Raw genomic sequence first — 15,304 nt, forward strand, 5'->3', positions numbered from 1 at the left:
CCCCGCTGCCTGCCCGGCGCCCGGGACTGCATGTCCCGGGCGTCGGGCGCTAGACCCCGAATATAGGCCGCACCCCCACTTTAAAGACTTAAAGTGGGGGAAAAAAGTGCGGCCTATATTCGAGCCAATACGGTACCTGCACTACTACAATAACAATATAACCACATTCAGGGCCGGCCGAAGACTTAACGCCGCCTGGGGCGAAGTTTAAAATGCCGCCCCCCGCCGACGCCGGGAGGGGGGGGCGGCATTATCTACCCCCCCCACCGGTACTTACCCTTAAACAGTCCTGCGGCGAGTCTCCCTGTGCTGCCACGGTGCCGGCTTGTAATGCTGAGCGCCGGAAATTCACGTCACTTCCGGCGCTCTGCATTACAAGCCGGCACCGAGACCGAACAGGGAAACTCGCCGCAGAGGAGAGAGAGAGGGGCGCCAAGCGGGTAAGCGAAAACCACTCGGTGCCCCTCTCTCTCTCCTCCGCTTCAAAAAAAAACAAAACAAAACCGCTTGGGGCGGCAAAGTGCCGCCCCTTCTGAAGTGCCTCCTGGGGCAATTGCCCCAGTCGGCTCCATTGTAGGGCCGGCCCTGACCACATTACAGTAACAAATATCACCATAAATGCATAATTTGTGAAACACACTTATGGTGACAGTTGAAACCCTAACGGGAATTTAGCTTGGTGAGTAAGAACCCAATGTTTTTCCTGCTGTAAAAACTGTATCAGTCTTTGGTTTCATTTAAGATTCAGGATAGCGTTATGCCCATGTCGCGCATAAAGCATCCTTAGCTCACTAAGACTCAAGTGGAATGTGAGCCTGGCTCAGCTTGCCAAACCAACTTGTGTCAGTTCCATTTTAGCAGTACTTTCAAAATACTGTTATTCCTTCCAAGAAATGCTTGCTTTCTTTTCTTGGTTCTGGTTTTCTACTGATACCCAATGCCATCACTGTACCAGGATTTCCAATAAAACTTTACCTATCATCAGTTTGTGGCCCCTGTTTTTGTAAGAGGCTTTCATGTAACAGTTTTTATGTAACATAACACCAGGTAACTGAACAAAGAAATGATGAAACCCAAATCTGATTTACAAGGCTTAGCTCAAGAACTTAAAAGGACGGTTAGATGTCCCAGACAATAAAACTAGTTACTTGATGCATGAGAACCAATCTGACAAATGAGATAAAGTTCTTCAATAGCTCATTGAAAATTGGAGTTCTAATGACCACATCAGTGAGGACATCTTCTAGTAGTTAGAATCTGCAAGTAGATTTCTATAGTAATTGCTACAATAACATGTACAGCGTTGCTGATTGCTTCAGAGTCCCCAGGAATTTTAAATAGCCCCATTAAAGGATATACAGTCTCACTGGGGCTTTTGTATGACCTCTGGTCGCCTGAGAATTCCACAAGTTATATTATATTACATAACTTATTTTACAGCATTCCAACACACACAGCTACACTATATGTTGGTCATTTTTAAACTCCTGAATGTTTTTTCTTCGTAAGTACATAGTTGTGGTATGAGAGACTGATATATCAAGGCTGTCAGTCTTCTGATCGATGCTGCCTGGATAGCAGCTCCCGTCATGTTTGGATACCCTTTGCGCAAAGCAGAACAGACCCAACATAAGGTGGCAAAATGTTGTCCAACCCTTGTATAGTTGTTTTGTCATTTAAGCTACAGTTACATCAGATGGCTATTGGAATTTCCAGGAATTAATCCAGGCAACTCTAGACATGACAAGATGTCATCTGTGTCTTCAAGGACATTAGTAATACATTACCTTCGCATACTTCTAGCTCTATGAGTTTGAACTGCTGTTACCCTTACTCCTGTAGAGATCAGATATGAGTTTTATTCAGGCAGGGCTTCACAACCCTCAAATACCATGGTGTTCACTATGTGACCTAGGGTTTACCTTCTGGATAAACTAATTGGATTTATACATAGCTGATTCAGCAAAGCCATCTTTTCACATAAAGTGACATCATGTGACCCTGCAATAGTAGCTCAACAGCTCCAGGCTCCTGCATTTCTTGGTTGGCAACTACATCTGCACAAAATTAATAGAAGTCTGTGGTAAAGCAAAAAAAAATACTAACTATATCAACACCAGAGCAAAATCACTCAAAATACATACAGAATTGGGTAAGGCTAAGGCACCAAAATGAAATTAAAAATCGCTTGCAACCTAACATAAATATATACAATTGGCTGATGCCAAGAAATAAACTTAGATATGGTCTGCAAATACGACCCCATTGACATTAATTCCACAGTCCGGTCACAAACTGTAGGCATAACCTTTTTTAACATGGATTTCCTATATACAATACTTTTTAGACATATTCTTTGCCGGGAAGCCATACACACCACCAAGGAAAACTCAAACTTACAAGCCTTATTAAAGGCCATGATCTGTTTTGCCAGTTCCCCTCCCTTAAACGTCTTCAATATTACAGCGTGGAAGAGGTTAGAGATATTTTATGGGTGCTCAATGCCCTGGGGTAGCACTTTTACCAGGCGGCTCCTAGTTTAATGACACCATGGACGTGAAATGGTAGTATAACCAACTACACAAATCTGAAAGCATGTCTAACCAGTGCTGTCATAAGTATGCAATAAATATCTTGTATCAACACGCATTGTAGAGGATCATAGGGGTAATGTAATAGCATTGAGTTTGTTTTCTGTCCGTCACGTTTTGAGCTTGGTTTGAGAATCTGACATTAGAAAACAGAGCTATGTTTTTATCATATGCTCACAATAATAGGTAGAAGGTAACTGAAGGTAAAATAATTTATCTTTTTTCACATGACAGCAGCTTATGTCTGAGGCAATAAACCATATTGATGGCATTCAAAGAATGTGGAGTTAAATGCACGGTACAGACACTAAGTGACAGCAAAGTAACGTAATATAGCATCACGTCATCACTGCACTCTTAACCTCACAAATCATGAATATATATATATTTAGATATATTATTTTTCCATAAGAAATCTTACTCCAAGAAATAACAGTTATGACATAATCAGGAAAAAGGGATATTAAAATGTTAATCCTTCTACCGGTCTTTAATCAGTACCAAAACAATAAAAAGCTTAATAAAATTATGAATCTATTGAATTGTACTAATAACGTCAAAAGCAGATGCAATTATACATGAGAAGACCCTCTAGTTCCAGTGGCTGGCTAGACATCATTGGAGCTGTAGTTCAACAACAGCTGGAGAGCCACAGGCCAGCTATCAGCTAAACTACATTATTATTACTAGATCATTACCTGGTAGGACGCCCAGGGCATCTTCATTAGCCAAAAGCCCCCTCTGCTTCATGTTCTGCAATCCATTCTTTGACTTCCAAAGGAGTTTTACCATCTTGATTATTTCTGGCAGCTCGCAGGTCAGACTTCCAGAGTGGTAGTTTGGCAAACTACCCATACAAGGTGGGAGAAGAACTTCCCCCGTCCTCCAACTCCTACTTAACTCTGCAGAACTGAAGCACCTGTCCAACACAGGCATCCTCTTATAATGTGTTATAGTGCTGCCAGAGGTTGTCGAGAGGCATACAGGGCTAGCACAGACAGCTGACCTGGCACTGAACACCTCTGAAGTAGGTCTTCCGAGGTCTTGTTGTCCTCCTCCCCACCCTCCCAAGTTGAGGAATTAAGTGGTTGTTTTCTTCCAGATTTCTTCTCCAATCGGTTTTACACACTTCAGAAATCCTACACTGGAGGTAAAACGTTTGCAGCCGAAGTCAATTCGAATCTCTTCCTTCTGAGCCTTTTGTTTCATTTCTCGTTTCCCTTTGTGTTGGATAGGATTGCGTATCTGTCGTTGTGTCTCTAGGACTGTACCCCGAAGAGCTACAGGTCTCCAGCAAGCTGCGTCCTGCAGAACACACAGACTGACAGACTGGAGTAGACTGACAGACTGGAGTAGACTGACAGAGGAACTGAACTTGACTCCGGCTGCCTCCTTCCTCTATGCTGGCAGCCGTCCAGCGCTTAGTTCCTCTGACTGCATTATGATGAGAGCATTAAAAACATGGCTAAAGCTGATCTGCTGTAATGCAATTTAATGACCCCTTTCTCTCTCTCTCTCTTTCTTCCTCGTCATCTGGTTTGAGCTTCACCCGGAGAGGTGTTTCGCTTTCAGTGCCGGTCTGTTCTGTGGAGCTAAGGTGCACTTTTACTGGAAGGAACATAGAAACTAATCTGGTTCACGTAGTACTGTCAGCCGAGGGAGACGTGGATCAGATCTGCAGACACAAGCTCTGTAGCGGAACTCAGCAAAAGGCTGCTCTTTCCTTTTTTTCTCTCCCCGACAAAGGGAAGCATACGTTCCAGGGGTGCCCAGATATCAATATCCACCTAGAACTTGTGTATACTGACCCGACACGTAATGAATTCGGCCGCACAATATATCCGTCTCAGTGCAGTGTTGTGCGGATATTATTGTATGCCTGTATTTCATGACTATTGTTTGGTTGCATGCTATATTTGGGTTTATTTGGAAACTCTCAATAAAGTTTTACATTTACAGACAAACAAACAAAAAAACAATATGGGGGCTGTGAGAAAATGACAGGGAGTCTCAGAGCTGGGCATGTTACAGAGGACTGGTCATATGACAGGGGCAGGGGATCTAAGAGCTGTGCATGCTACAGAGGACTGCTCATATGACAGGGGCAGGAGATCCAAGAGCTGGGCATATTGCAAGGGACTGGTCATATGACAGGGGCTGGGGATCTGAGTGCTGGGCATATTACAAGGGACTGGTCATATAACAGGGGACCCAGGAGCTAAGCATATTACAGAGGACGGCTCATATGACAGGGGCAGGGGATCTAAGAGCTGGGCATAATACAAGGGACAGGGTCTTGGGATCCGAGAGCTGGGCATATTACAGAGGACTGGTCATATGACAGGGGCAGGGGATCTGAGTGCTGGGCATATTACAAGGGACTGGTCATATGATGGGGCAGGGGATCTGAGAGCTGGGCATATTACAAGGGACTGGTCATATGACAGGGTCTGGGATCCGAGAGCTGGGCATATTACAAGCAGGGCCGGACTGGGACTGAAAAGCAGCCCTGGAAAAATTTGGAGACCAGCCCCATATAGTTTATCTCACGGTCAAGCTCTTATACCCACACGCACCCCTTATACATACCCGAGTCACACTATTCGCCATTCTTTTTATCTAATTATTTGTATTAAAATGCCAGAAAGCAAAAGTGTTAAAAGGCCCTAATAAATTAAATACATTACACATAATGGGATCAAAACATTTGCTACTGCGAACATTTTTAGATGAAAAAGTTCCATTTTATTCAGTGGAACAAAACACTGATCACATTATTCTTCACGATATTCTGGTAAGAAACTTTTATTTCTTTATTAATTCATGTAGACTATTTTTTTCCATATTTAATAAAAGCTATGATTGAGACATGTTTGGTTTTTATTTCCTTTCATTTGACAACCTACCCCCGAGTTATGCACCTCTGCCCCCAGGCTTGCCACTCTGCCCCCCTGATATGCCTTCTAACCCCTATATGCCACTCTGCCTCCAGAAATGCCTTATACCCCCTATATGCCACTCTGTCCCATGATATGCCTTCTAACCCCCTATATGCCACTCTGCCATATAGGGGGTTAAAAGGCATATCATGGGACAGAGTGGCATATAGTGGGTATAAGGCATTCTGGAGGCAGAGTGGCATAAAGGGGGTTAAAAGGCATATCATGGGGCACTCTGCCTCCAGAAAAGCCTTATGCCCCCCTATATGCTACTCTGCCTTTCCGATATGCTTTATACCCTCCTATATGCCACTCTGCCCCATAATATGCCTTTTAATACCCTATATGCCACTCTGCCTCCAGAAATGCCTTATACCCCCCCACCATATGCCACTCTGCCTCCCTGATATGCCTCAACCCTCCTATATGCCCCTCTGCCCCGTGATATGCCTTTTAACCCCCTTTTTGCCACTCTACCTCCAGATTTGCCTTTTGACCCCCTATATGTCACTCTGCATCCAGAAATGCCTTATACCCCTATATGCCACTCTGTCCCATGATATGCCTTCTAACCCCCTATATGCCACTCTGCCATATAGAGGGTTAAAAGGCATATCATGGGACAGAGTGGCATATAGGGGGTATAAGGCATTTCTGGAGGCAGAGTGGCATGAAGGGGGTTAAAAGGCATATCATGGGGCACTCTGCCTTATGCCCCCTATATGCCACTGTCTCCCCGATATGCTTTATACCGTCCTATATGCTCCTCTGCCCCATGATATGCCTTTTAACCCCGTTTATGCCACTCTGCCTCGAGATATGCCTTTTGACCCCCTATATGTCACTCTGCATCCAGAAATGCCTTATACCCCTATATGCAACTCTGGCATATAGGGGGTTAAAAGGCATATCATGGGACAGAGTGGCATATAGGGGGGTATAAGGCATTTCTGGAGGCAGAGTGGCATATAGGGGGACACACTTACATACATACACACATGCCGATTTTTTTTGTTTTTAACAAATATAAAAAAATATTATACAGTACAAAAAATACATTGGTTTACTGACCTTCTACTTCTCTTGACTTCCATCCTCTGGTAGCTGCACACTGTTCTCCTCTATGCTGACAGGATGTCACTGATCTGACATCCGGTGCTGCAGCAGTCTGAATGCGAGGGGGCGGAGCTTTCACCCCTCACGCTGCTCCCATCACTATGCAGCCATCAGACTGCTGGGAATGTAATCTAAACGGCCGATGCGTGCTGATGCCGCCGGCCGGAGCTACTTTAACACTTTTTTTTTAATTTATATGGTAAGCTGGATCGGCTTGCCATATAAAGTAAAAACAAAAGTATTAAAGCAGAGCCGGCTGGCGGCATCAGCACGCATCGACCGTTTAGATTACATTCCCAGCAGTCTGATGGCCGCATAGTGATGGGAGCAGCCTGAGGGGTGAAAGGTCAGTGCGAGGGGGCGGAGCTTTCACCCCTCACGCTGCTCCCATCACTAGACGGCCATCGCACACGGCTGCTGCGTGCTGATGCCGAGCGGCTGCTTTGATTAGATTTCGGGCAGCCTGGGGGGCAATTGCCCAGCCCGCCCCTGGCGCCGAGGGAGGCCTTCAATGCCATTTGCAGCTGCTCAGCGGCTGTCTTCAGGGTTAGTCTGCCGGCCGCCCAGCCCACGGACCTGCCGGCCCACCGGGAAATTTCCCGGTATCCCGGTGGGCCAGTCCGGCCCTGATTACAAGGGACTGGTCATATGGCAGGGGATCCAGGAGCTGAGGATATTACAGAGGACTGGTCATATGGCAAGGGATCCAGGAGCTGAGGATATTGCTGAGGACTGGTCATATGACAGGGGCAGGGGATCCGCGAGCTGGGCATATTACATGGGAATGGTCATATGACAGGGGAAGGGGATCTGAGAGCTGGGCATATTAACAGGGACTTAACCAGTGGCGACTCCAGAAACAATATATAGGGGGGGCACACAAGATACCACAGTCAATCTGGGGGGGCATTAATAATTTCCACCATTAAATCATACCACTGAAAAAACACACACATATATATATATATATATATATATATATATATATATATATATATATATATAGCCAAAAGTAATGTGCTATGGAATGATACTTTTGTTATTGGCCAATACAATACTTGTACATTCAACATGGGAAGCCTGAAGCCACAATTTAGTAAGACTAATCCTTGAAATCCTTTAAACAACACAATACCTTAACTTTTGCACTAAATGATTTCAGGGCCCTTATATTAGATCCTGCTGCTGATATATATAATTATTAGATCCTGCTGCTGATATATATATATATTAGCCCCTGCTGCCCATATATATTCATATTAGCCCCAGTTGCCAATATATTTATTAATATTAGTCCCTGCTGCCGATATATATATAAATATATATATATATAAATATTAGACCCTGCTGCCGATAGCAGGTATAGATCAACACATTAACACACAAACCCAGCTTTGCATGTATAGATCAATTGAAATTCACTTGTGATCTCAGCACTGAAGGTATATATCAAATAAACTGAATCAGACATACAAATCCTGTATTTGCAGGTATACAATAATAATATATGAAATGTAGCATTGCAGGTATAGATCAAATAAATACATGGAAACAGCATTGCAGGTATTAATCAACTGAACAAGACATACAAACCCTGTATTTGCAGGTATACATAAATAATGTATGGAAACATAGCATAGCAGATATGGATCTACAGAAGAACACACAAACCCAGCTTTGCAGGTACAGATCAATTGGAATTCACATAAAAACACGGCATTAAAGGTATATTTAAAACCCCTAAATTACAGGGATAGATCACAGGTTGCACACCCCAACCACGCTGCCCACATAGAACCTGGTCAGCACCCAGATAACACAGATAAGATTTGCCATCTTTGTCCCATATACACCCTGCCTGTGCCATCTTGGTCCCCAAGGCTCAAACATCCTGCTAGTGCCATCTTTGCCCTTACACAATTATACATCTATGATACACACAAACACATTAACTCATGCTCTCTCTCATTCAGACAGTTCATCCACATATTAACTCATGCTCTCCCTCATTCAGACAATTCATCCATTTTAAGAAACTACACCCCTTGGAGCTTCAAATGAGGGGCTACATGTATTTCTAGGACAAAAGTTGAATGCACAAATAATGATGGAATATGTGGCTTTGGCTAGAAAATATGTTTTTTCTAACCATAGCGACATGTTCATTTTGTCTTGCGCACTCCAGGTTTGTACTAGAAACACATGCAGCTCCTAATTTGATGTGCCAAGGGATGTCGTTTTTGCAAATGTGTACTTTTTGTGCCATAATTTAACTTCCTACGTGAGCAGTAATGCCACGTCAAGGCTTTAACCCTAATTACTGACCATTCACACGCCTTTCATATCTCCATTCACTCGCAAAAGCACACACCATTCTTTCCCGTTACAATCCCAAAGAAATGATGGTAAAGGGAGAAAAAAAAAAATCAGTTTTACAGCAAAAATAAGTTTTGCAGTAAAAATGCAAGGCGCTCCAGGGATGAGATGGTTACTCACGTACCGCACGGGCTAAATGGCTGATTTTAATAATATTTGCAGTTCATCGGGATTTCAAAAATTGCCTCCCTCTACCGTTGGCTAAATTGAACCCCATGATCAAAGGCATAATAGGATTTAAAATTAGTATCGGCCATTTTTAAAAAGGGAATGTAACTTTTTATAGCTATATGATCACTGTGGTAACATTGGCTACCACAGTGATCATTTAGCTAGAATACTTAAACTTTTTTTTTTTAAAGTTAAACTACTTTATGTTTAAATAATTTAATTATTTTTACATTTTTATTTTTTTAACTTAATATTTGCTATTCTTTTTTTACAATCTATATACCATTGGAAAGGTGAGGCGATTACCTTTCCAACGGCACAGTGGCATATAGGGGGTATAAGACATTTCTGGGGCAGAGTGGCAAGCCTGGGGGCAGATGTGCATAACTGGGGGGCAGGTTGGAAAATAAAAGGAAATAAAAACAAAAAAATATTTTTCTCAATCATAGTTTTTTAATCTTTTATAAAAAAAACAAACCAGTTTACATAGTTTACATGAATTAACATTTACTAGTAAAACTTTTTTCCTATGGGGTCGTTAATTCAAGATTTTTCTTTTTTTCCTAAATTAATATTCAGATTTTGGGGGGTCGTCTTATAATCGAGCAAATACAGTACATTTGTTTTTTGAAGAATGCATATTAAAGTACCGTATTTGCTCGATTATAAGACGACCCTGATTATAAGACGACCCCCCAAATCTTAATATTAATTTAGGAAAAAAAGAAAAAGCCTGAATATAAGACGACCCTATAGGAAAAAAGTTTTACCAGTAAATGTTAATTCATTTAAACACTTTTTTTAATAAAAGCTATGCTTGAGAAAAATATTTTGGTTTTATTTCCTTCTATTTTCCAACCTGTCCCCCAGTTATGCACATCTGCCCCAGAAGTGCCTTATACCCCCTATATGCCACTGTGCCCCATGATATGCCTTTTAACCCTCTAAATGCCACAGTGCCCCATAATATGCCTTTTAACCCTATATGTCACTGTGCCCCATGATATGCCTTTTAACCCTATATGCCACTCTGGCACTTAGAGGGTTAAAAGGCATATTATGGGGAAGAGTGGCATATAGGGAGGTTTAAGGCATTTCAGGAGGCAGAGTGGCATTAAAGGGGTTAAAAGGCATTTCACAGGGCACTCTGCCTCCAGAAATGCCTCAAACCCACATTTAACACTCCCCCTCCCTCCTCCAAACTTACCGGTGCTTCTGAGTTGGGGGGGGCGCATAACACAGGAGGGTCCAGGTCCCCTGCATCTGAGCCCCAGGTGCTTAGTCCGGGCAGCATGTAGAGCTCCACGCGAATCGCGTAGAGCTCTAAGCACCGGGGACTCAGAAGCACCGGTACGTTGGAGGGGGCATAACACAGGAGGATGCAGGTCCCCTGCATCCTCCTGTGTTATGCCCCCCCCCTCCAACTTACCGGTGCTTCTGAGTCCCCGGTGCTTAGTCCGGGCAGCGTTTAGAGCTCTACGCGATTGTATCGTGTAGAGCGTAGAGCTCTACACGATACAATCGCGTAGAGCTCTACACGCAGCCCGGACTAAGCACCGGGGACTCAGATGCACCGGTAAGTTGGGTCGGGGGTTAACACAGGAGGATCCAGGTCCCCTGCATCTGGGTCCCCAGTGCTTAGTCCGGGAAGCGTGTAGAGCTCTACGCGATTGTATCGCGTAGAGCTCTACACGCAGCCCGGACTAAGCACCGGGGACTCAGAAGCACCGGTAAGTTGGGGGGGGGGGGATTAACACAGGAGGATCCAGGTCCTCTGCATCGCTGCGGGGGATCTGGATCTTAGTCTCATAATCAGACCTATTTGAGGTCTGATTATAAGACGACCCTGATTATAAGACGAGGGGTATTTTTCAGAGCATTTGCTCTGGAAAAAACCTCGTCTTATAATCGAGCAAATACGGTACTTACAGAGAGTGGCAATACATAATCTTCTATAGTAGGGTTGACAGGGAAAGTAAACGGTCCCTTTAATTAACTCAATCAGTAAGAAGCACTGGGTCAGTGCACATGTATGTTCTAAATGCAAGCGCATGAAGAAGCACTAGCAGCTGGTGCTTACATATTTGTTGTCAGTGTGTTTTCCCCTTCATTTGAAATTCAGTACCACTTTGTCTGTGGCACAATCGTTACAGAAACAGGCTGGGTTTGCAATGTAAGCAAATGGCTTTGGTCACTGTAGAAGTGCAAGAATTGTACGAAGGCCTAAACTAAAGGGTATCACAGACTTTTTCCATGCCATCATCTACTTTTGTGGACAAAAGTATCTATATAGGAAGTAGAAGACAAATGTAGATTATGATGGCAGCCAGCAGTCTCATAAAATAAGGCAGCAGCACCACAATCCAGAGGGAGACAGAAACAAGACAGATGACCTGGGTTGAAATACAAAAAATAATCAAACTTGAAAAAGACAAAATAATCTACTTTAATAATCTTAAAGGCAGTCAGAGTAATCCACGGATCAACCACTAAAAATGTATACATTTAAATACCTTTCTCTACCAAAATGTGTATCCTATCCAGTGTGTGTATGCATTTACTACATCCCTGGGATGTAGATTAATTGTATTTTGTTGATTAAGACATAGCGACATTCATTACTCTATATTTCAATGTTAAAAATATGGTGAAATAAATTGTAAAGTATTATCTTAAAACACTAATCTAATAAAACAGTTACAGATGTCTACAGATGGTTGTTCATGTAGAATTTATGCAGAATGATTTGCATAATGTTGACCTATGTATGTATGTACTTTTAGCATAACAGACTACTAAACAGCCCTTACTAAACGGTAAAAGTTCTTTGTATACTGCTTTATGGGGCATTTATGCTATAAAAACTCATACAGGAGGCTTATGTTTTGAAGGTTAGTTCCTTTGTTAGGCGAGATATCCCAGCTCTGTTGGAAAATGGTAAACTATAAATTAGTGATTCCTTAATGTTTTGTATTTGGGGACCACTTTTAAAACACATTGGATACCACTATTTGCAAGAATAAAAATATACACAATAATAGCACAAATGTCATAAACAGCCTACGGTTTGTGTTATGAAACGGTTACTTTCTACTTCAACATAATGCATCCTTAAAGTTTGTTGCTATTTTAAAGAAAAAAATATATTTAAAGAAAAAATACACATTAGTGGAATGATAAAACAGTATTTTATCTAATGAATGAACAGGAATACATGTATTTTAACATTTTTGGTATCTGTCAGTTTGTCAGCATATGTTATTTACAGACAGAAAACCAATAGCCATTTCAAAGTCCCCCCCTTAATTGATAATGCACCTTACTTACAGATATGCCCCTCTGCCCCCCAGATATGCCACTCTGATACCTGAGATATGCTTTATGCCCCCTAGAAATGCCCACCTGCCCCCCAGATATGCTTTATGCCCACTAAAAATGGCCACCTGCCCCTAGATATGCTTTATGCCCCCTAGAAATGCCACTCTGCCCCCCTGATATCCCACTTTGCTTCCTAGAAGTGCCTGCCCCCACCGCCGACTTACCAATGCACCCCCAGACTCCCTGGTGTCTAGCGGGGCCGGCCAGTGGATGTCTCTGCGATGCCACAAACAACCTCCGCTGCTGGCACTTCAGCGACAGTGACCCACCGGCTGAAGTGCCAGCGGCGGAGGTTGTCTACGTGCATCGCCGCGGTGAACGTCTGCGTGTTACGCATAGGCAACCTCCTTCTCTCCGGCAGCTGTGGACATCTGCGCGATGACCTCCGCTGCCAGAACTTCCGCCTATGGTGGAGCACCGGCGTGACATAACCTTCTGGTGCTCCACCATAGGCGGAAGTTCCGGCAGTGGAGGTCACTGTGCAGATGTCCATGGCTGCCGGAGAGAAGGATACAGGTCCCCTGCAGCGCTACTTACCTGAAGCAGGGATAAATGAAAACGGAACAAAAATACCCGCCCAACGCCCGGAACTGCATGTCCCAGGTGTCGGGCGACACAAACTGAGCATTCCTGCGCAGAACCCCGAATATAGGCCGTACCACCACTTTAAAGACCTAAAGTGTGGGGGGGGAGTGCGGCCTATATTCGGGCCAATACGGTACTTGTATTATATGTATATATGTGATGGCTTTTTATAAATAAATGTGCTGTATTCTAGCATAGAACCATAATTTGACAGCAGTTTTCCTACTTTAAAGACTTAATCAGTCATTGGTCTCATCTTAGATTCAGCCACAAGCCCATATCATGCTAACTTCCCACCACTGACTGGCCGTGTGAGGCAGCCAATCAATGGCTAGAAAGCATTCCCATTGGCAGGAAATGCCCCCCCTTCCCCTAAAGTGTCCAGTGAACCAATGCTGGAGCTGACACATATATCTATTTTGGTGGTACGAGATGTGTTTGGATGTCCATCTAATTAATTGGTTAGTAAGAACGTTAGGTAAAACGTTGTATGCTGCCATAGATTTTTTAATTTTTTTAAGTATTGCCAAATTTTTGCACAGCAACCAGTATAAATGAATTACTCTCTAGCAAGAGCACATGGTACACTAAATAAAGACGACCAGAAAAAACATAAGTAAAACTGATGTATAACTCAAGGAGAAACCATAGACACTGAAGCCTAAAGGTGGGGAAGGACATCTTAAATACCTAGTCATTTTCACTAACCTGTTATCTTGTAATTACCAGTAACAGGGATGAAAGGATTTCAGGTGAATTCTATGAAAATGCATGGGGGTTGTTCAAATGGCAGGGGGATCTTCTAACATCTTGTGCTTTCAGGAAACAGGTTTATTCACTAGAGGCAATTTGCAAGACAGGTTGCAGACGAGTTGCTTCAACTTCGCCCCATGTTATGACACATCAACCCTAACAAGTGTCTCATTCAAAAAGGGCTGAATTGCCAATGATTTAGAATGCATTATTATAACTCTGTCAAACGATAACTTAATTAATCATACATTTATGAATAAAGCACCTTTACAAAAGATATATCCTGGATACACTGCTGGATTGTCCTGCATTCACTTTATGACCATCTCTCTCTAACACTATATATCAATCTAGATGATCTTCCAACTTGCTTCTACCTATGTCCTTCTACAATATGGATGCTGCCACTCTGGATTATCTACCTGTTCTCTTTCTCCTGGTTTTTGCATATCTACATGTTTCCCTGCAGTATGCTATTATTCTGGATTATTATTTCCTCAATACACGTCATCTCTCTAACTCTGCAAACACCAGTACAATCAGGGCTGGTCCTAGATCAAATGGCACCCCAGGGAAGAATACTCTTTGCCCAATTGTTCTAATATTTTAGATAGCATCATGTTTTGATCATTATTATTTACACAAAACATTCTGACCTCTTGGAGGGGCAACAGGCGCACATGTATTTGTGTCCCAATAGAGTGATCTGCTACTAGTAAAGTGGAGCAGGGCCATCACTTCAGACCGGTTTACCTATGTAGAAAACACCATTGCCCAGTGCCCTAGTTAGCTGCCTTCAATGACTGGTACTCATACTGGCCATGAGTATAATATTAGGTAAAGACAGGCTGGGAATAGCAGGTGAAACATCACATGATATGTATTTCATAATATGTATATACATGATATGTATAAGCAGATTCACTAATGAGAGGCAAGCAATTGTTATCTATATCTTTAATGCTGAGTTTATATGTGAATTACAAATGATTTATACCTGCAAAGCTGGGTGTGTGTTATTCTGTTGATCTGTATCTGGTACGCTCTGTTTCCATACATTATTATTGTATACCTACAAATAGAGGGTTTGTATGTCTGATTCTGTTTATTTGATCTATACCTTCAATGCTGAGTTAACATGTGATTTTCAATTGATCTATACCTGCAAAGCTTGGTTTTTGTGTTGATTCTGTGGCTCTATACCTGATATGCTATGTTTCCATACATCATTTATGCATACCTGCAAATACAGGGTTTGTATGTGATCTATACATGCAAGTGCTGTTTATATGTTGTGAGCTGGGATCATGTAACCACACAGTCTTAAGGTTTGAAATACCACATAAGGCTGAATTATTTTTAGAATTGTAGTCCTTTTTATTAAAAGGTCTGTAA

At 42.6% G+C, this 15,304-nt stretch overlaps 1 protein-coding gene across 1 annotated transcript in view; it reads right to left on the reverse strand.

Moving 5' to 3' along the window:
- LOC149275614 (3',5'-cyclic-AMP phosphodiesterase 7B-like) overlaps nucleotides 1–3,527 on the reverse strand; it is a 122,768-nt gene extending 119,241 nt beyond the window's left edge. The window contains exon 1 of the mRNA XM_089504531.1: nucleotides 3,290–3,527. Coding sequence (XP_089360657.1) covers nucleotides 3,290–3,527 — 238 coding nt within the window. The remainder of the gene's footprint in view (nucleotides 1–3,289) is intronic.
- Between the last annotated feature and the right edge of the window lie 11,777 nt (nucleotides 3,528–15,304).

The sequence above is a fragment of the Sceloporus occidentalis genome, unplaced genomic scaffold (genome assembly GCF_023333645.1).
Source record: "Sceloporus occidentalis isolate IW3139 unplaced genomic scaffold, rSceOcc1.0.p SCAF_275, whole genome shotgun sequence".
Lineage (NCBI taxonomy): Eukaryota > Metazoa > Chordata > Lepidosauria > Squamata > Phrynosomatidae > Sceloporus > Sceloporus occidentalis.